Source organism: Salvelinus alpinus, chromosome 23, assembly GCF_045679555.1.
Source record: "Salvelinus alpinus chromosome 23, SLU_Salpinus.1, whole genome shotgun sequence".
Taxonomy (NCBI): Eukaryota; Metazoa; Chordata; class Actinopteri; order Salmoniformes; family Salmonidae; genus Salvelinus; species Salvelinus alpinus.
Window position 1 is genome coordinate 28,034,968 of NC_092108.1, and position 27,086 is coordinate 28,062,053.

Consider the following 27,086-nt stretch of genomic DNA (forward strand, 5'->3'; position numbering starts at 1 on the left):
ATGGTCTGTGTTCTACATCGGTACAGCCCAACAGCTTGCCTCCAGAGTACAGAATAAAAGAGCTGGATCATGCTTGAAAATCAGACATGTTACACAGATGTTGACTGACACCTGGTGGTTTAAAGTAATGTATTAGTATTATTGTTGAATGAGAAAAGTGAACACTAGAAACTTGTGATGAGAAATATTAGATTTGGAATCTGTGTACAGAGCATTGTAGTGACATTATCTTGAACCATTTGGAAGGAACACAATACATTTCCAGATTAATCACTTCCCCCAGAGCCAAACTTTATTAGGCAAGCTGGTGATACATGTTAACTGTGTACTATGCTAATTCAGGATACCGTGAAAACATTGTGAGAAACAACAACCACAATCTACATCTGAATTCATTAGCAAATTGCATAGATTATTGGCTACACTACTTTAATAAAATATAGAAGATATCACAGGAGGTTGGTGGCACCTCAATTGGGGAGAACGGGCTCATGGTAATGACTTGAGTGGAATGGTATCAAATACATCAAACATGGTTTCCATGTGTTTGATGCCATTCCATTTGCTCCGTTCTCCCCTCCGCAGCCTCCACTGGAAGACATACACAAAATGCATTTTGAGGGCCACAAAGGGAAACAGAGTTGGTATTTCTACAGTATGTCCACAGTATTACAGGCTACTGATCTGATCTAATCTACTGATCTGTACTAGGCTGCTGATCTGTACTAGTGATACTAAATGCTCCGACAGCAGTGATATTAAAAACATAACAGATAGTGGGCAATAATACCTATATCCTGAGTGGGTGATCTGAGTTATGCTCAGATAGATGCTGCTCTTCCAGCTGACACAGTGTTGTTGACAGAGCACCATGCAGGCAGGCAGGCTAGTTGTTAATAGACAAACTGTCTGGATCCATGTCTGTTTTATACTATTGGGTCTCACCTCTGGTCGACATCTTAGAGAGGTGACATGAAAACAAACACTGAGACCGATCCATTGTGATTCAAACTGAGGCTGCTCTCAGACACAGATTAAGCCTAGTCCCGGACTAAAAGCTATTATAATACATGTTTCAATGCATGCTTTTTAGTCCAGGATCAGGGTTAATCTGTGTCCAGGAAACCAGCCCTTAATGAGCATGGATGTTTTTACCATCGAGATGCTATTCCATTACCATACCAGACTCGCTTTCTACTCGAACGTGGCCCAGTGACCCATCTCTGCTGTCAGTTGTGGCAGGGTTGAGAACTCTAAAGGGTTTGAAATCATTTAATTAATTCCAATGTCTTTTCCCTCCTGGTTACCTCTTTTCTGAGGCCTGCAGCACCTGTTCGTAGGGTGGAGGAGGGAGGTTGCAGTAGGCGGGAGGGGGAGGGTGTGGGTAGGGTGCTGCCATGTGGGAGGGGTGGACCGGGTGGGGATGGGCCTGTATGGGGTATGTAGGGGTGAGGATCATCCCTCCTGAGGCTCCATAGTTTTGCATGCCGGGCTGCTGCAGTCCTAGAGGACAAAGAGAGAAATTAATGGAATTTACCATGGTCACCATCTATGCACGGTGTATTGTCACATTTTGTTTCGTAATGTTGACGTAAATAACGGGGCCAGCAATACAGGGCAGATCACAACACACACAATACCACTATCCTCTAGACTTCTGCATTGTGACTGCTACATTTCCTGACTGCTATAGTGAAAGCTGAACAGATGATGTTCATGAGTGATGTTTGAGTGATGATGAGTGATGTTTGGGTTTAGAGAGTATGTGTTACAGGCATGAATATGAATAAGCAGCATTTCTCTCCAACAGCTCAGTTTCCATTGGTCCACTCAGGGACAAGGATGGACCATGGTGCAGCACTGAACTAGAACATATTACATTTTACACCTCAACACATAACATATGGAATATTAGCACTATTATGTTTCACTCCAATTCCCTCCAGAGCCAGAACATTAAATATTAATGCCAATATTTCCAGGTCAGTGACTGCAGGGGCTTGGAGGAGAGTGTGTGTGTATGAGAGAAAGAGGAGAAGGGAATAGGGTGCCATTTGGAACGCAGATCCAGAATCAATAGTAGAGTCAATCACTGTACTGTATGAGATCAGAGACACAGGTCCCATCTGTTACGATATCAGAAGTTACTGAGGACTGGAGCAAACTGAGAAAAGTTCCTTTGTACTGCTGTGTATAAATTACTGTGGAATAGTTAGCAATTAAATGAGAAGGCGACAAGGACATGAGTAGATGGGGGGGGAGTGGGAGATAAATTGAAGGAGATCTGGAGAGAGGATGTGGGAGTGGGGAGTTGAACGAGAAAATGAAGGAGGTGTACTTGGAAAGAAATAGGATATATAGTGAGGGTAGGGAGAATGGGAGAGGGATTGGATGTATAAGTATGATATGAAGAGGAGGAAGTGGAGGAAGAGAACATGACACAAGGCGATTGGTGTGACTGTGACTCACCTGAAGCTGTCATTGGGTGTCTGGTGAATGACACATTGAAGGTGTCCTCAGGAAGTGGGGAGGGGTTCATGCGTCTGCGGATGAAAAACCCTGCCCCACAGCAGAACAACACGCCCATCATCAGCAGTAGCCTGCAAACACAGACAGCAAAACTTGAACGTTTATTCAGAACTTTATACGAGCTCCGTCAACTCCAATGCAATATGTACATAGCCTTACAGCCAGAATGAGATATATGAAAGAAAGAGAGAGCTGGAAGATTTTCTGACCTTACGAGGGAAAGAGACCTCCATGCATCGAGTCCTCTGACATCAATGGTAGTCTTTGAAAGACCTTATATGCTCAATTTAATGGCGTTAGAGAGTTCATCCTTGACAGTCTGGACTCTTATTACACAAGTAAAATAATATCCCAATAGCCCAGTATCGATATAAATTGGACAATCGTGTACAGTACCAGTCAAAAGCTTGGAAACACCTACTCATTCAAGGGTTTTTCTTTATTTTTACTATTTTCTACATTGTAGAATAATAGTGAAGGCATCAAAAAAGATATCAAAACCCAAAAAGTGTTCAACAAATCGAAATATTTTTTATATTTTAGATTATTCAAAGTAGCCACCCTTTGCCTTGATGACAGCTTTGCACACTCTTGGCATTCTCTCAACCAGCTTCATGAGGTAGTCACCTGGAATGCTTTTCCAACAGTCTTGAAGAACATATACTGAGCACTTGTTGGCTGCTTTTCCTTTACTCTGCGGTCCAACTCATCCCAAACCATCTCAATTGGGTTGAGGTTAGGTGATTGTGGAGGCCGGGTCCTCTGATGCATCACTCCATCACTCTCCTTGTTGGTAAAATTGCCCTTACACAGCCTGGAGGTGTGTTTTGGGTCATTGTCCTGTTGAAAAACAAAGGATAGTCCCACCAAGCACAAACCAGATGCGATGGCGTATTGCTGCAGAAACACTGACAGTGTCACCAGCAAAGCTCCTCCTCCATGCTTCACGATGGGAACCATACAGGCGGAGATAATCCATTCACCTCTGCGTCTCACAAAGACACGGCGGTTGGAACCAAAAATATCAGACCAAAGGACAGATTTCCACTGGTCTAATGTCCATTGCTCGTGTTTCTTGGCCCAAGCAATCTCTTCTTATTATTGGTGTCCTTTTAGTAGTGGTTTCTTTGCAGCAATTCGACCATGAAGGCCTGATTCACACAGTCTCCTCTGAACAGTTGATGTTGAGATGTATGTGTTACTCTGGGCTGCAATCTGAGGTGCAGTTAACTCTAATGAACTTATCCTCTGCAGCATAGGTAACTCTGGGTCTTCCTTTCCTTTGGTGGTCCTCATGAGAGCCAGTTTCATCATAGCGCTTTGTTTTTTGCGACTGCACTTGAAGAAACTTTTAAAGTTCTTGTCATTTTACGGATTGACTGAGTTTCATGTCTTAAAGTAATGATGGACTGTCATTTCGCTTTGCTTATTTGAGCTGTTCTTGCCATAATATGGGCTTGGTCTTTGCCAAATAGGGATATCTTCTGTATACCACCCCTACCTTGTCAAAACACAACTGATTGACTCAAACGCATTAAGAAGGAAAGAAATTCCACAAATTAACTTTTAACAAGGTACACTTGTTAATTTAAATGCATTCCAGGTGACTACCTCAACTGGTTGAGAGAATGCCAACAGTGTGCAAAGCTGTCATCAAGGCAAAGGGTGGCGACTTTGAAGAATCTCAAATATAAAATATATTTTGATTTGTTTAACACTTCTTTTGTTACTACATGATTCCATATGTGTTATGTCATAGTTTTGATGTATTCACTATTATTCTTAAATGTAGAAAATAGTAAAAATAAAGAAAAACCCTTGAATGAGTAGGTGTGTCCAAACTTTTGACTGGTACTGTATATTTCAAAGCAGCTCTGTGTCTCCAAAACGTCCTTATAATAGTGTTATTGAATAGTGTTATTGAATCTATTGAAAAGACGGGACATGGATAATATACATCTCGCTGGCTTTTCTACGCATCGTCTAGACCGGACGGCAGCTTTGGGTAAAGCGAAGGGAGGAGGTGTGTGTCTCTTTGTTAACAACAGCTGATGCATGATCTCTAATGTTAAGGAAGTCTCAAGTTTTTGCTCACCTGAGAATACCTCCTTATAAGCTGCAGACCATAGTATTTACCAAGAGAGTTTTAATCTATATCTTTCGTAGCTGTCTATTTACCACCACAAACTGATGCTGGCAGTAAGTCCACACTCAACGTGCCATAAGCAAACTTGAAAATGCATATGCAGCTTCTTGTGACCGGTGATTTTAACGCAGGGAAACTGAAATCCATTTGACCTAATTTTTACCAGCATGTCACTTGTGCAACTAGAGGCGACAAAACTCTAGATCACCATTACACCACAAACAAAATGCGTACAACTATCTCCCTCGCCCTCCATATGTCAAATCTGACCATAACTCTATCCTCCTGATTCCTGCTGACAAGCAAAAACTCAAACAGGAATTACCAGCTCAATACAGAAGTGGTCTGATGAAGCGGATGCTAAGCCGTAGGACTGTTTCGCAAGCAGACTGGAATATGGTCCGGGATTCATCCGATAACATTGAGGAGTTTACTACATCAGTCACCGGTTTCATTAATAAGTGCATTAACGACATTGTCCCCACAGTGATCGTACATGTCTCAACCCAAAGCCATGGATTACAGGCAACATCCGCACTGAGCTAAAGGCTAGAGCTGCCACTTTCAAGGAATGGAACACTAATCTGGACCCAGTCTGTAATACCTACATGTTTCAAGCAGACCACCATAGTCCCTGTGGTGTGCCCAAGAACACCAAGGTAACTTGTCTAAATGATTATTGCCACAGAGTACTAACATCTGTAGCCATGAAATTCTTTGAAAGGCTGGTCAAGGCTCACATCAACATCATTATCCCAGACACCCTGAACACACTCAAATTCGCATACTGCCCAAACAGATCCACAGATGACGCAATCTCTATTGCACTCCAGACAGCCCTCTCCCACCTGGATAAGAGGAACACCTATGTGAGATTGCTGTTGATTGACTACAGCTCAGCGTTCAACACCATAGTGCCCTCCAAGCTCATCAATAAGCTCAGGACCCTGGGACTGAACACCTCCCTCTGCAACTGGATCTTGGACTTCCTGACCGCCTCCTCCAGGTGGTGAAGGTGGGCAACAACACATCCGCTACGCTGGTCATCAACACGGTGGCCCCTCGGGTGTGTGCTTAGTCCCCTCCTGTACTCCCTGTTCACCCATGACTGCGTGGTCGCGCAAAACTCCAACACCATCATTAAGTTTGCTGATGACAAGAGGGTGGTAGGCCTGATCACCGACAACGATGAGACAGCCTATAGGGAGGTTAGTGACCTGGCAGTGTGGTGCCAGGACAACAACCTTTCCCTCAACGTCAGCAAGACAAAGGAGCTGATCGTTGACTACAGGAAATGTAGGGCCGAGCACACTACAATCCCCATCGACAGGGCTGTAGTGGAGAGGGTCAAGAGCTTCAAGTTCCTCTGTGTCCACATCACTAAGGAATTGACATGGTTCACACACCCCAACACAGTCATGAACAAGGCAGGAGAATGCCTCTTCCCCCTCAGGAGGCTGAACAGAATTGGCATGGGCCTCAGATCCTCAAAAGGTTCCACAGCTGCACCAGGGAGGGCATCTTGACTAGCTGCATCACCGCTTGGTATGGCAATTGCTTGGCATCCGACAGCAAGGCGTTACTGAGGGTAATGCGTGCGGCCCAGTACATCACTGGGGCGGAGCTCCCTGCCATCCAGGACCTCTTTATCAGGCGTCGTCAGAGGAAGGTCCTAGAAATTGTCAAAGACTCCAGCCAACCAAGTCATAGACTATTCTCTCTGCTACCGCACGGCAAGCGGTACCGATGCACCAAGTCTGGAACCAACAGGACCCTGAACAGCTTCTACACCAAAACCATATTGTTGCTAAATAGTTAACCAAATAGCTACCCGGACTATCTGCATTGATCCCCTTTTGAACCAACTTTAAGTCATCACATACGCTGCTGCTACTGCTTATTATCTATCCTATTGCCTAGTCACTTTACCCCTACCTACAGTGGGTATAGAAAGTCACCACCCCCTTTCAAAATGTTCACCTTTTGTTGCCTTACAGCCTGAAATGAAAACACATCAAATTTGACTTTTTCCGGCTTTATTTACACACAGTAACCCACCATATCCAAGTGAAAAAAATAAATTAAAAAATAACATTTCTGAAAATGAATTACAAGTAAAACAATAAAATACACTATTTGGATAAGTGAACAAATCAAGCTAATTGGCTTCCATCTATGATAGTAGTGACTTTGTTTAGTTCAGAATTAAAGCAGTTGTTCATAGAGGACTCCACTGCTTAGTAGCGCAATTCAAAGCAAATAATCCACTATGGGTGGAAAGGTACTTTCAAAAGATCTATGAGATAAATTTGTGGAAAGGCACAAGTCAGGGGATGGATATAAAAAGATTTCAAAGGCTTTGTCCCTTGGAGCACAGTTAAGACCATTATTAAGAAGTGGAAGGCGTATGGCACCACCCAAACCCTGCATAGATCAGTCCGTCCCTACAAACTGGATGACCGGGCAAGGAGGAGACTGATCAGAGAGGCTGCCAAGAAGCCAATGGCGACTTTGAAGGAGCTTCAGGCCTATTTGGCAAAGACTGGTCAATGTGTGCATATGACCACAATATCACAAGCGCTCCACAAATCTGGCTTCTATGGGAGGGTGGCAAGAAAAAAAACACTACTCAAAAAAAGCCACATTAAGTCTTGTTTGAGCTTTGCCAAAAAGCACTTTGTAGATTCCAAGGCCAAGTGGCAAAAGGTGCTGTTGTCAGATGAGACCAAAATGTAACTTTTTGGCCTGAACGCAAAACGATATGTCTGATGAAAACCCAATACATCTTTCCACCCAAAGAACACCATGCCTACAGTAAAGCAAGGCGGTGGCAGCATCCTGTTGTGGGGTTGTTTCTCTTCAGCAGGGGCTGGAGCACTTGTCAGGATAAAAGGGAAAATGGACAGTGAAAAATACCGACAGATTCTTGAGGAGAACCTGCAGCCTTGAATGTCCTTGAGTGGCCTAGTCAGAGCCCCGACATAAATGACTTAAAGAGTGCAGTCCATGAGCAGTCACCATGCAATTTGACTGAGCTTGAACAATTCTGCAAGGAAGAATGGACAAATATTGCACAGTCTATGTGTGCAAAGTTAGTAGAGACGTATACAAAGAGACTCATGGCTGTAATTCAAGCAAAATGTGGTTCCACCAAGTATTACCTCAGGGTCGTGTTCACTTATCCAAATAGGGTATTTTGTTGTTTTAATTTTAATTAATTTTCAAAAAATAAAATGATTTACCAGGATATTGTGGGTTACTGTGTGTAAATAAAGATTTTATGTGTTTCATTTCAGGCTGTAAGGCAACAAAAAGTGAACATTTTGAAAGGGGGTGGTGACTTTCTGTATCCACTGTATATGTACATACAGTGCCTTCAGAAAGTATTCACACCCCTTTACTTTTCCAGATTTTGTTGGGTTACAGCCTGAATTTAAAATGGATTACATTTAGATTTTGTGCCACTTATCTACACACAATACCCCATAATGTCAAAGTGGAATTTTGTTTGTAGAATTTTAGGGAAATTCATAAAAAATTAAAATATTAAATGTCTTGAGTCAATAAATATTCAAACCCTTTGTTATGGCAAGCCTAAACAAGTTCAGGGGAATAAATGTGCTTAAAAAATCCCATAAGTTGCATGAACTCATTCTGTGTTCAATAATATTGGTTAACATGATTTTTTAATGACTACCCCATCTCTGTACCACACACAATTATCTGTAAGGTCGCTCAATCAAGTAGTGAATTTGGTAGATGTGTGTTAAAAAAATATTGAGCATGGTGAAGTTATTAATTAGGCTTTGGATGGTGTATCAATACACCCAGTCACTACAAAGATACCGGCGTCCTTCTTAAGTCAGTTGCTGGAGAAAAAGGAAACTGCTCAGGGATTTCACCATGAGGCCAATGGTGATTTTAAAACAGTTACAGAGTTTAATGGTTGTGAAATGGGAAAGCTGAGGATGGATCAACAACATTGCGGTTATTCCACAATACTAACCTAAATGTCAGAGTGAAAAGAAGGAAGCTTGTACAGAATTTAAAAAAAATCAAAACATGCATCCTGTTTACAAGGCACTTACTGTAAGTAATACAGCAAAGAAAATTGGCAAAGAAATTAACTTTTTGTCCTGAATACAAAGCATTATGTTTGGGGAAAATCCCACACAACCCATCACTGAGTACCACTCTTCATACTTTCAAGCATGGTGGTGGCTGCATCATGTTATGGGTATGCTTGTCATCGGCAAGGAATAGGGAGTTTTTTGTTGTTGATAAAAATTAACAGAATACAGATAAGCACAGGCAAAATCCTACAGGAAAATCTGGTTCAGTCTTCTTTCCAACCGACACTGGGAGATGAATTCACCTTTCAGCAGGACAATAACCTAAAACACAAGGCCAAATCTACACTGGGGTTGCTTACCAAGATGATGTTTAATGTTCCTGAGTGTCCTAATTACAGTTCTGTCTGAAACCCGTTTGAAAATCTATGGCAAGACTTGAAAATGGCTTTCTAGCAATGATCAACAACCAACTTGACAGAGCTTGAATAATTTTTAAAGGAGTAATGGGCAAATATTGTAGGTGTGCATAACTATTAGAGACTTACCCAAAAAGACTCACAGCTGTAATCGCTGCCAAAGGTGTTTAACATATATTGTCTAAAGGGGATGAATACTTATCTCCTCAAGATATATTAGTGTTTAATTTTTCATACATTTTTTATAAATGTTAGAAATCTCTTCAACTTTGACGTTATAGTATTTTTGATTGATCAAAAATGACAAGTCAATCCATTTTAATCCCAATTTGTAAAAACAAAATGTGTGAATACTTTCTGAAGGTACTATATCTACCTCAATTACCTCATACCCCTGCACATCGACTCGGTACTGGTCCTCAGTGTATAAAGCCAAGTTATCGTTAGCCCACTCATTGTGTATTTAGTTCTCATGCTATAATTGTTCTATTATTTCTCTCTGCATTGTTGGGAAGGTAACATAAGTAAGCATTTCATTGTTAGTTGACACCTGTTGTTTTACGAAGCATGTGATAACAACATTTGATTTGAGGTGAAGGATTTGTTGTTAAAAATATAGTATAAGGACCTTTCTCTCAAACAGGTGTACTGAACTAAAGAACAAACTAAAGTCAAGATGAACCTCTACGCTGAAGCATGAACAGTCATGCACTAGTTTGTTCACCCGCACCCGCTTGTAATTGCTAATAACCCCTCCATGAATGGGCAAGACAATAGATTTAAGTCCCTTTGAACGGGGTATGGTAGTAGGTGCCAGGCGCACCAGTTTGAGTATGTCAAGAACTACAATTCTGCTGGGTTTTTCATGCTCAACAGTTTCCCGTGTGTATTAAGAATGGTCCACCACCCAAAGGACATCCAGCGAACTTGACACAACTGTGGGAAGCATTAGAGTCAACGTGAGCCAGCATGCTTTCAACACCTTGTAGTCCATGGCCCAAAAATTGAGACTGTTCTGAGGGCAAAAGGGGGTGCAACTCAATATTAGGAAGGTGTTCCTAATGTTTTGTACAATCAGTATAAGTTTCTGTTTATAAAATCAGACATTTTGGTAGGCTATTTCTTAGTCAACTTGTCTATAATTAGATACATGTAGCTTCTCTTGTATGTTTCCATAGAAGACTAAATAAACCCTAGCTCACCAGAATATTGGTACGTCTGCTTCCCGCTAACAATCTCAAACACTAGATCCCCTGAACGCAGCTCACTCTCCAGCTCACACTCTCAAACACATAGATCCCCTGGACGCAGCTCACTCCAGATCCCAATCACCTGAATTCTGATCACCTGTTCACACACCTGTATGCATCATTGTGGGGTATTGTTTGTTTTGTGACACACTTCTAGTTGGCGCTCTGTTTTTCCTGTAATTCAAACCTCCCGTGTATGATAGTTTTTGCATACATCACTAATGACGCCTTTTGCCTATTCCCTGCCTGTACCTTAGCTTATCGGTTTTCCTGTTATCAACCTATTGCCTGATCTCCCGGATGACGTTAATAGCCTTTTCCCTGCCTGTACTGTTGCCTTTTTGGACCCCCTGTGTATGACCATCTGCCTGCCCCTGGACCCAGCTACCTGCCTCCTCCTGTGGTCCTTTACAAATAAAACACCAACTGTCTGTCTCCCCTCGTGTTCATTACAAATATCATAAATCAATAGAATGAATGCTTCAATCTAGGATGAACAAAAATATAAACGAGACATGCAAACATTTAAAGATTTTACTGAGTTACAGTTCATATAAGGAAATCAGTCAATTGCAATAAATTCATTAGGCCCTAATCCATGGTTATCTATGGATTTCACATGGCTGGGCAGGAGGGAAGCCATGGGTGGGCCTGTGAGGGGAGCCAGGTCCAGCTAATCAGAATGTGTTTTTCCACACAAATGGGCTTTTTTACATATAGAAATAATCCTCAGTTTCATCAGCTGTTCGGGCGGCTGGTCTCAGACGATCCCGCAGGTGAAGAAGCCGGTTTGGAGGTCCTGGCCTGGCCTGGTTACATGTGGTCTGTGAATTTTTGTCCGGTTGGACGTACTGCCAAATTCTCTAAGACGACGTTGGAGGCGGTTTATGGTGGAGAAATGAACATAAATTCTCTGGCAACAGCTCTGGTGGACATTCCTGCAGTCAGCATGCCAATTGCCTACTCCCTCAAAACTTGAGACATCTGTGGCATTGTGTTCCGTGACAAAACTGCACATTTTAGAGTGGCCTTTTATTGTCCCCAACACAAGAGCACCTGTATAATGATCATGCTGTTTAATCAGCTTCTTGATATGCTACACCTGTCAGGTGGATGGATTATGTTTGCAAAGGAAAAATGCTCACATTTCTGGGATCTTTAATTTCAGCTCATGAAACATGGGATCAACACTTTACATGTTGCGTTTATATTTTTGTTCAGGATATATAGTTGACATCAGTAAAGTTTTTCTCTCTCATCTCTACTTTCGCGGAGCAAAGACGTTTAGGGACCGGGGAGAGAATGCAATAACTCTACCCAAAAAATGGAACGATTTTCTGTGCAAAATGTCCAAATGACATCAGTTTGACCGGTTTGAAGATAGAACTGCTAAAGAGGGCGGAGTTGCAACTACTGCTGAGATAGCCTGCAGAGTTCTGACATACTATCCAGGTATATGCCCAAATCCATCTCTCCAGAAATAAGTCTCTCACTGTTGCCGCTTGTTTTAGACCCCCCTCAGCTCCCAGCTGTGCCCTGGACACCAAATGTGAATTGATTGCCCCCCATCTATCTTCAGAGTTCGTACTGTTTAGGTGTTTAGGTGACCTAAACTGGGATATGCTTAACACCCCGGCCGTCCAACAATTTAAACTAGATGCCCTCAATCTCACACAAATTATCAAGGAACCTACCAGGTACAAAAAAACCTAAATCCATAAACACGGGCACCCTCATAGATATCATCCTGACCAACTTGCCCTCTAAATACACCTCTGCTGTTTTCAACCAGGATCTCAGTGATCACTGCCTCATTGCCTGCGTCCGTTATGGGTCCATGGTCAAACAACCTGGCCCGGGTATCCTGGAAGGATATTGACCTCATCCCGTCTGTAGAGGATGCCTGGTTGTTCTTTAAAAATGCTTTCCTCACCATCTTAAATAAGCATGCCCCTTTAAAAATAATTTGAACAGATATAGCCCTTGGTTCACTCCAGACTTGACTGCCATTGACCAGCACAAAAACATCCTGTGGCGGACTGCACTAGCATCAAATAGTCCCCGTGATATGCAACTTTTCAGGGAAGTCAGGAACCAATATACACAGTCGCTTAGAAAAGCAAAGGCTAGCTTTTCAAACAGAAATTTGCATCCTGCAGCACTAATTCCAAAAAGTTTTGGGACACTGTAAAGCCCATGGAGAATGAGAGCACCTCCTCCCAGCTGCCCACTGCACTGAGGCTAGGAAACGATAAATCCACGATAATTGCGAATTTCTTTTTTTTGTTGCCCCTTTTTCTCCCCAATTTCGTGGAATCCAATTGGTAGTAGTTACAGTCTTGTCTCATCGCTGCAACTCCTGTACGGACTCGGGAGAGACGAAGGTCGAGAGCCATGCGTCCTCCAAACACAACCCAACCAAGCCGCACTGCTTCTTGACACATTGCCCATCCAACCCGGAAGCCAGCCGCACCAATGTGTCAGAGGAAACACCGTACACCTGGCGACCGTGTCAGCATGCACTGCGCCCGGCCCGCCACAGGAGTCGCTAGTGCGCGATGAGACAAGGATATCCCTGCGCCATTCAGGAGGCCCCCGATAATCGAGAATTTCAATAAGCATTTCTCTACGGCTGGCCATGCTTTCCACATGGCTACCCCAACATCGGCCAACAACAACTCTGCAACCCCGCAGAAACTGGCCTATGACCCCCCCTCCCGCTTCTCCTTCACCCAAATTCAGACAGCTGATGCTGATGTTCTGAAAGAGCTGCAAAATCTGGATCCCTACAAATCAGCTGGGCTAGACAATCTGGACACTCTCTTCCTATAATTATCAGCCGCCATTGTTGAAACCCCTATTACCAGCCTGTTCAACCTCTCTTTCGTATCATCTGAGATTCCTAGACTGGAAGGCGGCCGCGGTCATCCCCCTCTTCAAAGGGGGAGACACTCTAGACCGAAACTGTTACAGACCTATATCCATCCTGCCCTGCCTTTCTAAAGTCTTCGAAAGCCAAGTTAACAAACAGATCACCAACCATTTTGAATCCCACCGTACCTTCTCCACTGTGCAATCCGGTTTCCGAGCTGGTCACGGGTGCATCTCAGCCACGCTCAAGGTACTAAACGATATCATAACCGCCATCTATAAAAGACAGTACTGTGCAGCCATCTTCATCGACCTGGCCAAGGCTTTCGACTCTGTCAATCACCGTATTCTTATCGGCAGACTTTGTTTCTTTAATGACTGCCTCGCCTGGTTCACTAACTACTTCTCAGATAGAGTTCAGTGTGTCAAATCGGAGGGCCTGTTGTCCGGACCTCTGGCGGTCTCTATGAGGGTGCCACAGGGTTCAATCCTCGGGCCGACTCTTTTCTCTGTTATATATCAATGATGTCGCTCTTGATGTGGGTGATTCTTTGATCCACCTCTACGCAGACGACACCATTCTGTATACATCTAGCCCTTCTTTGGACACTGTGTTAACAAACCTCCAAACAAGCTTCAATGCCATACAACACTACTTCCGTGGCCACCAACTGCTCTTAAATGCTAGTAAAAACTAAATGCATGCTCTTCAACCGATCGCTGCCCACACCCGCCCGCCCAACTAGCATCACTACTCTGGACGGCTCGGACTTAGAATATGTGGACAACTACAAATACCTAGGTGTCTGGCTAGACTGTAAACTCTCCTTCCAGACTCATATTAAGAATCTCCGATGCACAATTAAATCTAGAATCGGCTTACTATTTCGCAACAAAGCCTCCTTCACTCATGCTGCCAAACATACCCCCGTAAAACTGACTATCCTACCGATCCTTGACTTCGGGGATGTCATTTACAAAATAGCCTCCAACACTCTACTCAGTAAATTGGATGCAGTCTCTCACAGTGCCATCCGTTTTGTCACCAAATCTCCATATACTACCCACCACTGCGACCTGTATGCTCTCGTTGGCTGGTCCTCGCTACATATTCGTAGCCACACCCACTGTATCCAGGTCATCTATAAGTCTTTGCTAGGTAAAGCTCCGCCTTATATCAGCTCACTGGTCACCATAGCAACACCCACCCATAGCAAGCGCTCCAGCAGGTATATTTCACAGGTCATCCCCAAAGCCAACACCTCATTTGGCCGCCTTTCCTTCCAGTTCTCTGCTGCCAATGACTGCAACGAATTGCAAAAATCGCTGAAGTTGGAGACTTAAATCTCCCTCACTAACTTTAAGCATCAGCTGTCAGAGCAGCTTACCGATCACTGCAGCTGTACACAGACAATCTGTAAATAGCCCATCCAACTACCTACCTCATCCCCTTATTTGATTTTGTTTTTCTGTTCTTTTGCACACCGGTATTTCTACTTGCACATCCTCATCTGCACATCTATCACTCCAGTGTTAATTGCTAAATTGTAATTACTTATTTATTGCCTTACCTCCTTACTTAATTTGCACACACTGTATACAGATTTTTCTAGTGTGTTATTGACTGTACGTTTGTTTATCCCATGTGTAACTCTGTGTTTTTGTTTTTGTCGCACTGCTTTGGTTTATCTTGGCCAAGTCGCAGTTGTAAATGAGAACTTGTTCTCAACTGGCCTACCTGGTTAAATAAAGGTGAAATAAAAATATTTTTAAAATGTATCAGATATTGGATATGGTATAAAGAGTGTGGCCTTTTCTGAAGCCTACAGGCCGGAGATAAAATGTATGACAATGTAATGAGAAGGGCCACTTTTTACATCATGCAGGTTTCTCAGATCAAACAGCCTAACCTATGTGGGCATAATCAAATAAAATGTGAACTGTCATGTTAACAAACAACATATCCTAAAATCAGAACAGGCCAAAGTAAAATGGACATTATGGAATGGACAATCACTGTTGTCCAGGTGTTTCACCCCATTGTGAAACACCACAATGGGGTGAATGATCAGTGGTTTCAAGTTTGTTTCTGTAAAATTTTTTGACAAGCTGATTACAGCGAGAAAAATTTGCTTCTGCATTACCCGCTGTGTAAACACATTGCGAATAGGCTCACGATAAATCCTGATAAAGTTGGGTAACTGATACTCAGTGCATAAATAGTCAAATTGATTAGTCACAGGAATCAGGACAAATAAAGCCAAAGCAATGGCCTGTTTTACAAACGGTGGGCCTACCACATGGATGGGCATCCATAAAATGCCCTTGGGCCGACATGGTAGGCTACAACCTAGTAAGCACAAGCAGACATCTTTTGGATGTTTTTTTTTGGTATTGTCCAGTTTTAGTTTTTTGGTGTTTTACAAATGGTAGGCTTACCACATAGATGGGCATTCATAAAATTAAATTTCAGTCAACACTGTAGGCTACGCCTCAGTAAACATGGACCAACACCGACGCCTTTTGGACATCTTTTCTTGGTGCAGTTCCAGACCGGCCTTGATTTCCACATCCACTGACATTGGTTTTTGGTCTAAACATAGACATCTATATATTACATATTTTCAACTTTCATTCAGAACCAAATATGAGCCTGATTTCAACCCCCCCCCCCCCCCCCCCCCATTTTCAACGTCTGTAAAGGACGTATTTTCAACATCCGTAAAATAAGTATTTTCAACCTTCATTCAGAACCCGAAAATGAACCAAATTTTTACGTCTGGAAAGTACATATTTTTCTTTTCAGCATCCTAGAAAATATACATTTGAACATACAGAAAATACCTTTCACCCTTCATTCAGAACCCAAATTGAACCTAACTTCAATGTCTGGAAAATATGTATTTTAGACATCTTTTCAACTTAATTTTGCTTACTGGGACTATTCTAGTTTTGCAGGGGGATGCATTTGTTGGTCTTGCCTATGGCGGCAGAATGGCAAAGACCGGCCCTGGCTATAGGTCAAGTCTTATTGTGCCTTATTCGGACGGAATTAGTTTTAGGACGTACTGTGGATCACTAAAATATCCTAATGATTATGATCACACTTCCTCAATTCAAATATTATGGCAACACTATAGGAAAGATGGTTTGGTATGGTTTAGAAACTTGCGAACCAAGCTCGAGTTATCTATCTGTGACCTATCACCTGGACATGTTGAAATACTATATATTCACGCCTAGAATAAAAACCTCCAGGCTTGCGTCCTAACTGCCAATTTATTGGGGAAAAATTAAGAATTACAGGGAGCAGTTTGAAAAAAATGAATCCTGTCCGAATCATCCTCTGGAATAACTGACATTCTGGATTAATAATTATATAACCAACGTTCTCTAGTAATACTAGTTCTGTGCGAATAGGTCTTTGGTCTAAAGAGAGCACGGGTTGAGGGAATAGGGAATGTTTTTCCTAAACAAATTAGGGATTTCGGAAACATAACTTTTCAGTCAGAAATAGCTTTAATTATGTTGCACCTTCAGCAACATGGACAGCGCAATAAACACTTTGATGTTCTGTGGTGTTCGCTGCAGGAGGGAGGAGAAAGAGACAACTGGATGCTAGTCAGAGTCACTCCATGTTTGTTTTTTTAACACAGCGCAGCAAATCTTAGCCTGGCCCAGCACTATCAAATCAATTGCTAGTCATTTGTGTGTCTTCATTATTTAATCAAACTGTGTGCTTAAAGCATCAGACAAGCTCAGTGAATATTGTTGATTTGATTAAAACACATACGATGTGTCAATATATGGAAAATATACGTTTAAAATGTCGACCAATCGATTGGTGAAAGAACAGACGATTCTTGGTCGACCAAGCTTTGTTTTAGTCGGGACAGCCCTAATGCATGCACAGAGCAGTTTCTACAATGACTGAATTGCATATTAAGATCATGTCATAACAATCAACCCACTTGGCACACGCTGGTCAATCAATGTTGTTTCCACAATGAAATTACATTGACCCAACGATGTTGAATTGACGTCTGTGCCCAGTGGGAAGCATTTCACTGTGAGCCAGCGTAGCTATTCTAAGCTGCAGCAAGAAACCCTCACGTGAGGGGCATGGTCTAAGCAAAAACAAAGGTGCTCCCATAGGACCATAAACTCCATGAACAAACCAGTGGCTTATGCATAAATGCACACAAGTACATACAGGGGCTAAGTTGGGTAGAGACAGAGAGAGAAGAGGGGCGAGAGAGAGAGTGCGAGTGCGAGTGAGAGAGTAAGAGAGAGAAAGCGAGAGAGACAAAGAGAAAAGAGAGAGATAGAGCATGGAGGGGAGTAGGAGGAAGGAGGGAGTATATTAAATAGAGTAGGATGAGAAGCTAGACTGGCAGGCTAGTCTTGGGGGTACTCACCAGAAGTACCATAGTCTCTGGATGGAGAGAGCTCGGACACAGCACCGCGTCCCACAACAGTCCTCATACGACCGGCATCTACAACACACACACACACACACACACACACACACACACACACACACACACACACACACACACACACACACACACACACACACACACACACACACACACACACACACACACACACACACACACACACACACAGAGAGAGAGGAAGCTTTAATTACAATCACCAGCATCTAGAATACTGAGAGAGAAGGCTTTTGTACAAACAGTACAGTCATCCAATAACCCTCTCAAAACACATTCAGACAAATGGAAGTTCTCATATGCACAGTACTGAGATAAAAGTCTGAGACAAATCACGTGAGGGGCATGGTCTAAGCAAAAACAAAGGTGCTCCCATAGGACCATAAACTCCATGAACAAACCAGTGGCTTATGCATAAATGCACACAAGTACATACAGGGGCTAAGTTGGGTAGAGACAGAGAGAGAAGAGGGGCGAGAGAGAGAGTGCGAGCGAGAGAGTAAGAGAGAGAAAGCGAGAGAGACAAAGAGAAAAGAGAGAGATAGAGCATGGAGGGGAGTAGGAGGGAGGAGGGAGTATATTAAATAGAGTAGGATGAGAAGCTAGACTGGCAGGCTAGTCTTGGGGGAACTCACCAGAAGTACCATACACACACACACACACACACACACACACACACACACACACACACACACACACACACACACACACACACACACACACACACACACACACACACACACACACACACACACACACACACACACACACACACACACACACACAGAGAGAGAGGAAGCTTTAATTACAATCACCAGCATCTAGAATACTGAGAGAGAAGGCTTTTGTACAAACAGTACAGTCATCCAATAACCCTCTCAAAACACATTCAGACAAATGGAAGTTCTCATATGCACAGTACTGAGATAAAAGACAAATACCAAGAGGCACAGGAGAATAGACATATGAAGCAGATGACAAACGCTCTGCGGTCTAAGATGAATATTAAGTAAACTATTGAGGGAGCACTAGGATTAGTTCCATTTTAATTTCAGTTTGTCTTGAGTCCCTGAGCTGAAGTTGGATATCTACAGTTGAAGTCGGAAGTTTACATACACTTAGGTTGGAGTCATTAAAACTAGTTTTTCAACCACTCCACAAATTCCTTGTTAACAAACTATAGTTTTGGCAAGTCGGTTAGGACATCTACTTTGTGCATGACACAAGTAATTTTCCAACAATTGTTTACAGGCAGATTTTTTTATTTATAATTCACTGTATCACAATTCCAGTGGGTCAGACGTCTACATACACTAAGTTGACTGTACCTTTAAACAGCTTGGAAAATTCCAGAGAAGATGTCATGGCTTTAGAAGCTTCTGATAGGCTATTTGACATCATTTGAGTCAATTAGAGGTGTACCTGTGGATGTATTTCAAGGCCTACCTTCAAACTCAGTGCCTCTTTGCTTGACATCATGGAAAAATCTAAAGAAATCAGCCAAGACCTCAGAAAAAAAATTGTAGACCTCCACAAGTCTGGTTCATCCGCCATAAAAAAAGCCAGACTATGGTTTGCAACTGCACATGGAGACAAAGATCGTACTTTTGGAGAAATGTCCTCTGGTCTGATGAAACAAAAATAGAACTGTTTGGCCATAATGACCATCGTTATGTTTGGAGGAAAAAGGGGGAAGCTTGCAAGCCGAAGAACACCATCCCAACCGTGAAGCACGAGGGTGGCAGCATCATGTTGTGGGGGTGCTTTGCTGCAGGTGGGACTGGTGCAATTCACAAATTAGATGGCATCATGAGGCAGGAAAATTACGTGGATATATTGAAGCAACATCTCAAGACATCAGTCAGGAAGTTAAAGCTTGGTCGCAAATGGGTCTTCCAAATGGACAATGACCCCAAGCCTACTTCCAAAGTTGTGGCAAAATGGCTTAAGGACAACAAAGTCAAGGTATTGGAGTGGCCATCACAAAGCCCTGACCTCAATCCCATAGAAGATTTGTGGGCAGAACTGAAAAAGCTTGTGCGAGCAAGGAGGCATACAAACCTGACCCAGTTACACCAGCTTTGTCAGGAGGAATGGGCCAAAATTCACCCACCTTATTGTGGGAAGCTTGTGGAAGGCTACCTGACACGTTTGACCCAAGTTAAACAATTTAAAGGCAATGCTACCAAATACTAATTGAGTGTATGGAAACTTCTGACCCACTGGGAATGTGATGAAAGAAATAAAAGCTGAAATAAATCATTCTCTCTACTATTATTCTGACATTTCACATTCTTAAAATAAAGTGGTGATCCTAACTGACCTAAGACAGGGAATTTTTACTAAGATTAAATGTCAGGAATTGTGAAAAACTGAGTTTAAATGTATTTGGCTAAGGTGTATGTAAACTTCCGACTTCAACTGTATCTGAACCCCTTGCTGATCAATTGTCAGCATCTATATGCAGGAGAGCTGATGATGAATGGCTCTCATTGTGATGCCTTCATTTATATGGTAGGTTCAACGGAACCAAGAGTTTTCAAGTCTTGGTTCCATTGAACATGTCATGTAAATAAAGACATTTGAATTAATGATATGAAGAGTGCCTTGGTCCTCCTTTCTTTTTGATGATTTTTTACCCCTTTTACCAAATAACACTTATCTACAAAGACCTACTATTGTTAACCCTAGCAGCACTTCCCTTCCTTTTTTTCCCTACAGGCTCTCATTGTGACTTGACTACTCTGTGCGCGCGCACACACACACACACACACACACACACACACACACACACACACACACACACACACACACACACACACACACACACACACACACACACACACACACACACACACACACACACACACACAATGTTTTATATGTCAAATATAGGAACTTTTAGGTAAGAATGAATCATACTTAGTCATTGAAGTAAGTAGAAACTCATTCATTTTAACAAATTACTTTAATAGTTTTTTTCTATGTCGATGGGGCAGTGCTTATTGTGTGAGGCAGAGATGTGATTTGGCAGTTCCAGGCTTCAGATCTGCAATGCGCAGAGAGCTGCGGTATCTGATGTTTTCAAGGGCAGATAGCAGCTTCAGTTTTAAACATAGAGGAGAGATGATCTATGGCATCATTACAGATTTCAGAGAAATGTTCATCATCCACTGATCTGCACTGAACATCCAAATCCTCTGGCTAAATAGACGGCAATCCACTTCCATGACAAATCCTCCTCAACATTTGAAATACTCCCTCTCCTTCTGTCAGTATTTTATACTGTATTTTAAAACCAGCAGTACTATAAGTGTGAGAGCTGCATTTCCGGCTTTCAGCATTAAGGCCATCCATTACACAAGTCATTAGCAGCACAGCGCTAGGAGAGGGCATAGAGCTGAGCCAGCATTCTCTTAATAGTGCACTATTTCAATTCCACAGTCGCTCTGCAATATACTGTATTTCATTAGATCTGTGTGTGCACTATTTTACAGAGGCAATTCAATCCAAATCCCCCAGTCACTGCAGCATGCTAACTCCCAGTAATGCTCTCCTCTCTCTCCTACCATAACTCCAACTCCATCCTTAGGCTTTACATTTTTTATAACTCGTACTGATGCACCACCACTGTAGTGCATTTTTAAAAGCTCCTCATACATTGAAAATGAGGCCTTTCTAAAAGCAAGTGGTAGAATTCTGCAGCCAGCCTAGTGGCTAACATGTTTTTAGAATTGCAAAGACTCGGTCTGAAGACTAATTATTAGCCCATTAGTTCAATGATTTAGATAGAAGTCAAAGAGCTTCTCCAATGTGATTTCTCAACCCAGTGGATGCTGTGTAGTCTCAAAAACCCGACCCTCGGCAACACAGTGACTATGGTCTGGTTTCATTGATGGAGTTTTTAGGCATAGAGGAACTACGTCACAGCCTACGTCACTACCTTTCCACTTAAATAAAATACTAAATAGTAGCTAGCAAGATGGAGATCAGAGGTTATTTTTAATGAGTGCATTTCGCAAGTGGCTAGTTTGCATCAACTACCTTAACTAAAACCACTGCAAATGTTTTGCCTGCAAACTTTGGTTTTGAATCCCGACATTCTGGCATGTCTGCCTCGTGATTTGTTGGGAGTCCCCAGATTTTTTTCACCTTATCAATGTAGGCAGTGACGTAGTTATTCTATGACAAAAGAGTCACTGTGATGCCTAGGGTCTGGTCCTCGAGACTAGATGCTGTGTTGGATTTGATGTTTGGATTTGGAAAAGCTACAGCTTATTCATTATTTCCCCTCGCCGCTTCGACGGCATGCTTTTTGAATGACTGCCAAAATGAGTCTGCTATGATAGTGGAGTGAGTCAAAGGCTGGTATTGACTCATAATAACGTTACCAACCTGGGTGATTTCTCTGTATTCATCCACATCCAGGGACCATTTTCTTTAACCAAACACCACCCGGCCTTTAAACAAGCCAGAGGGAATCAATAGACTGCACTCTTTAAATTCACAAACAGTTTAATCCGAATGGCAGAAGGTTGAAAACTAATAAATATGTCTTGTAAAATATTAATGTCTAACTATTAACAATTAATATACAGTATGCTGCAATGTAATTGTGTCTGTGTCCAGATGAATTATGTTACCCATGTGTATGTACAGTATACTTACATGAAATAGATTGGGTAGCCTCCTTCAAAATACCAGCAGTACTTCTTGGAAGCTGTGCACTGTATATGAGAAGAGGAAAACTGGTCATTGATTTATAGTTGCTGGTATGAAATCAAAGAGCAATCTCAGAGGGAAAATGAAGCATCATTATAAAATCATCTTGAAAGGCAGATAAGAAATGAGAGAACATATTGAATGGCCATTGTGTTGGGCATGTAAACATGTCAACCATGTGAATTCCTTGTATTTGAATTTCTCTGTGATGTGCCAAATGTGACCACCAAACAGGACTTGGTTGTCTTGTCATTAACATTGGTATTATAAATATCACTTACTGTAAGTAAAGTTCATATTTCATGAACCAAACTTCTATTTCATGCTCTATGTTCAGAGGCCAACTCAAGATGATTGTGAACCACTGACTGCAAAGTCCAGACGAGACCAGAACCCACTCTGCACACATACAATGCAGCCTCTGTCAGACCAGGCCCAGGGCTTTGTGTATAACAAGCCTCTAAATGAGGTACTGGAGAAAAACAGGCTGTGGACTCACTATTACTGCCCTCACTGGGCATAATCACAAACTATTCCACTGTGTTCTTTTCTGAGGCTCTGGCTTGTATGACGATGAGACGTCCACTTTGTTTGATGTCCTTCCATCACCATTTAAGGCATGTGTGACCTGTGAGGCGAGCCAGCTAGCATTGGCCCTTGTTTAATGGGAGTAATTGTGGGAAACACTCCAGCCTTTTTTTCCACACCAGCCTGCCAGGTGGATGTTTGTGTCCACGGTCAATTGCAGCTAGCAGGGTGTCCCTTCCAAATACAGTCATGGCAGGGGGACACAAAGGCAGCCCCTGAGCAGGACTGGAGCCTGCCTTTGTGGGCACGGAAAGGACCACAAAGAGCTGTTTGTCACTGCTTCAGCTCAGTGACAATTAACAATGGTTAGCAGAGGAAGAGCTGCCTCGTGTGTGTTTGTGTGTGTGTGTGTGTGTGTGTGTGTGTGTGTGTGTGTGTGTGTGTGTGTGTGTGTGTGTGTGTGTGTGTGTGTGTGTGTGTGTGTGTGTGTGTGTGTGTTTGTTAGTCAGTGGAGGCTCCTCAGAGGAGGAAAGGGAAGACCATCCTACTCAGCGAATTTCATAAAAATAAAAATAGTGAAACATTAAAAAAGGTGATCCTTTTTAGATAAAACTATACAAAATATATTTACATCACCAAATAATTGATTAAAACACACTGTTTTGCAATAACGGTCTACAGTAGTCTCAGCAGCACTCTTTAGGCTAGCACAATGGTGTAGCCAGGGGACAGCTAGCTTCTGTTCTCCTCTGGGTACATTGACTTCAATACAAAACCTAGGAGGCTCATGGTTCTCAACCCCTTCCATAGACTTACACAGTAATTATGACAACTTCCGGAGGGCGTCCTCCAACCTATCAGAGCTCTTGCAGCATGAGCTGACATGTCCACCCAATCAAAGGATCAGAGAATTAATCTAGTTCTGAAAGCATAAGCTACAGCTAGATAGCACTGCAGTGTATAAAATGTGGTGAGTAGTTGACTCAAAGAGAGAGAAAGACAATAGTTGAACAGTTTTGAACAAATTAATTAATTTCAAAATTAAGGAGATGCAAGAGAGAGAAAGAGAGTTAACTATATTTCACAGTTTATATTTTTTTCACTTTCACTTACTTAGCTAGCGTCGAATGCAGCTAGCTAATTTAGCCTACTCAAACACCCGGCTCAAACAGGGTCGGATGCTATGTTAGCTAGCTGGCTATGGTTATCCAACACTGGAACTCTTCCAAGTTAAGGTACGTTTTGGTTTTATTAATTTAATACCACCGGGGCCCACCGGTGTAACTGCTAAAGTGCTTGCTGCTGACTGTACACTGTACTGCATGATTGTAGTGGTTTACTAAAGTGTTAGTTCTAGTAGCTATGTTGACTATGACGTGACAATGATGTAGGTTTGGCTTGGGAAGGTTTTTTCACCTAGATAGATGGAATTATATATACAAGAAGCTGTTTGTATGTGGTTGCTATGAAAATTAATTGCATTTGTGCGTGATCAGGGGTGTTTTCATTGTGCCTTTTCTGTTGAAAAACTTTTCTTAAACGGAAGCAAACGGAACGAAACATGTATAACCATATCTGAATTTTTCCACTCAAAACTCTTGTTTGCAGATGTTGGACTATTGATTACACACTAGATCAGCTAGATGCACGCAAGAGTGTGCAAGGCGGTATTGAATGTGGCACTGTCTATCACCTTGATTACTCAAAATTCTCTCGACCCGAATCACCTACGCTGTAAACCTTCATTCATAGGCTAGGTTGTAGCAACCTCATGAAAATTTGAATATCATGTAGTAGCCTAAACCTATCGATGTTACATTGAGCTGGGTGAATGGAATATGAATGACAGTCATCCAATGTGCTGTAATAAGACATGTTCATAAAACAAAAATCATCCTTCCTCATCTTAAACGTCACCAACCACCACTGGTGTATGTTGTCTCTTATTTGATGGAACCAAATGATCAGCGGCAAGACAAGGCCAAACTAATTCATATTGTGGTATGATATGATCCTGGCTGATGTAAATATGAGCCCAGTAAGATTGTTACGAATGCTGAATTTTTCAAAAGAATGTTTCATTTCAAGAACATAAAATAGATCTTAATACATTACTACAGAATAGCCTTCGATATACCACTGACTTATGTAACCTTACATAACTGCCTAACTTTCAAAGGCCTTAATAGTTTTCAATAGCCTACCATTTCTGCAGCAGCAAGGCACATTGTTATGTTGACATTCAATAAACCCCTGGGCTTTAATTCATATTTGAGAGACCAACGAGTCAGAAGCAAAAAGAGGGCAATAATTCTTCACTTTCACATTGATTGAATTTATGACTATAAATATCAGATACTCACCTCATCCACTAACCAAAACAGAAATATGATTCCACACAGAACTGCCATAATTGACGAGATGTCAACACCGGACAGTAGCCTTGTTCACCTAAACACCGTGACAATCCAAAATTCATCAGAAATCATTCTTTGTCCATCTCGTCGCATAGTGCGTTTGCAGTTTGGCGAGCCACGGGCCACGACTGTTCTGTTTATTTCGCGCTGTCAATCGGTGCCATTGGTTGGTGCGGCTTCAAACAGTCAAGCAATCTGAGCTGATCTGTTCTTCACAGTTGAGTTTGTCACTGGCAATTAGCTTTAGCATCAAATCGTATTGTACATATTATTTTTTACAAACGTACGTGTTTTCCCTCTGTACACATACGGGATGATCATGATCCACACGACACGCCCCTACAGTATCCCTAGGAACACTGCACTCAAGGACGCAGAAGCACTGCTTGAAAGCGCTCGCAGACCATCAATCCGATTTTATTTTTTTTAACCCATGACAGGTTATGACTCCACACTGTCACAACTTCTGTGTCACAACATTTAGATCACACAAATCATATGCAGTATGCAACGCAATGCTATAGAGCCCTCAAACTCAACTCTGGACCTCAAAGCCAGTTCCACTGGGCTTTTTCTTTGTTCCCTTCTTATCAGGGACTGATTTAGACCTGGGACAGAAAACCAGCAGGCTCGGGACCTTGTAGGGTAAGAGTTGAATACCCCTGCTATAGAGGTTTTGTCATTTGTAAGAGTAATGAGTAATGAATGAAGGATTTAATACATTAATATATTTTCTGATCTTATTGGTGTGGGTGTGTATCTACCTTGTCTAAATGTTTCATGAGTAACCCATAGTGTTCTCTCTGATCACCATCAGTTACTCTCTGTGAGTCTCACAACAGAAGTAGATGGCACAGGCAGGAGCAACACTCATGTCCATCGCCTGGCAACCATATATCCTTCAGATCAGACCAGTATCATGCCCCTGGGTCCGGGTTGCAACAGCTTGTGTGCTTGTGAAACATCAATACAGAATAGTTCTCATGCAGGCCTCTACAATGCTTTATTATTGGTGGTTGCCTGCTTAAAGTCATATGCTGTCAATCGGTGCGGCTTCAGACAGTCAAGCAATTGGAGCTGATCTGTTCTTCACAGTTGAGATTGTCACTGGCAATTAGCGCAAAGTACTTTCCGGGCAAGAGTGTCTGCTGGCATCATGCTTGACTGACACTTCTCCCTGGTACCTGTTTAGTAACAGTGTTTACTCATTAGGTGTGCTTGCTGAACACAAAGCACAACTCTTGATTTCTTACAAAGTCATATTTAGATGTGCTTGCTGAAGGCAAAGCACAACTCTATATTTCTTACATAGTCATATTATTATTAGATTTCTTTAGCCAGCTCTAGAGCTTAAATCTCTGGAGTTTAAAGATTTAAGACTGCCCCAACTCAGATTGCTTGAGAATTTTTTTTATAGAATTTATACTTTTTGAACTATAACAATATTTAAATTATTTCCCAATGCATTTCAATGGCAAAAAAAGGCCTATAGACTTGAATGGTCAAAAAAAAGCTACAATTCTAGACCTTTCTCATACACGTTTAAGCTATCAACAACAAACCAACATTGAGATGTTCAGACTGGCCCAACTTAGATTTCTTGTCAAAGGATATATGATACTATGTATACCTTTGGAACTATACATTTTAAATTTGCATAAATTAACATGGGTTCGAATG

At 42.1% G+C, this 27,086-nt stretch overlaps 1 protein-coding gene across 2 annotated transcripts; it reads right to left on the reverse strand.

Moving 5' to 3' along the window:
• Positions 1-270: 270 nt before the first annotated feature.
• On the reverse strand, positions 271-25,732 carry LOC139550714 (WW domain binding protein VOPP1-like). Of its 2 annotated transcripts, XM_071361809.1 has the most exons (6): positions 25,353-25,397; positions 22,408-22,466; positions 22,135-22,199; positions 17,704-17,781; positions 2,470-2,600; positions 271-1,503 (listed from the first exon to the last, which is right to left on the reverse strand). In XM_071361809.1, the coding sequence occupies exons 3-6, from the start codon at positions 22,161-22,163 to the stop codon at positions 1,304-1,306; spliced, it is 438 nt and encodes a 145-aa protein (XP_071217910.1). In that variant the 5' UTR covers positions 22,164-22,199; positions 22,408-22,466; positions 25,353-25,397; the 3' UTR covers positions 271-1,303. The 2 variants fall into 2 exon arrangements, with proteins under 2 accessions (XP_071217910.1, XP_071217909.1); XM_071361808.1 differs by lacking the exon at positions 22,135-22,199 and having other exon boundaries at positions 25,353-25,732.
• Positions 25,733-27,086: the final 1,354 nt, after the last annotated feature.

Coding starts and splice junctions, on each gene's coding strand:
- LOC139550714 (XM_071361808.1), bottom strand. CDS start 25,400: ATGGCAGTTCTGTGTGGAATCATATTTCTGTTTTGGTTAGTGGATGAG. Junction 22,467..25,352: donor TGTTTTGGTTAGTGGATGAG/GTGAGTATCTGA, acceptor TCTCATATACAG/TGCACAGCTTCCAAGAAGTA. Junction 2,601..17,703: donor CAGAGACTATGGTACTTCTG/GTGAGTACCCCC, acceptor CTGTGTTTGCAG/GCTACTGCTGATGATGGGCG.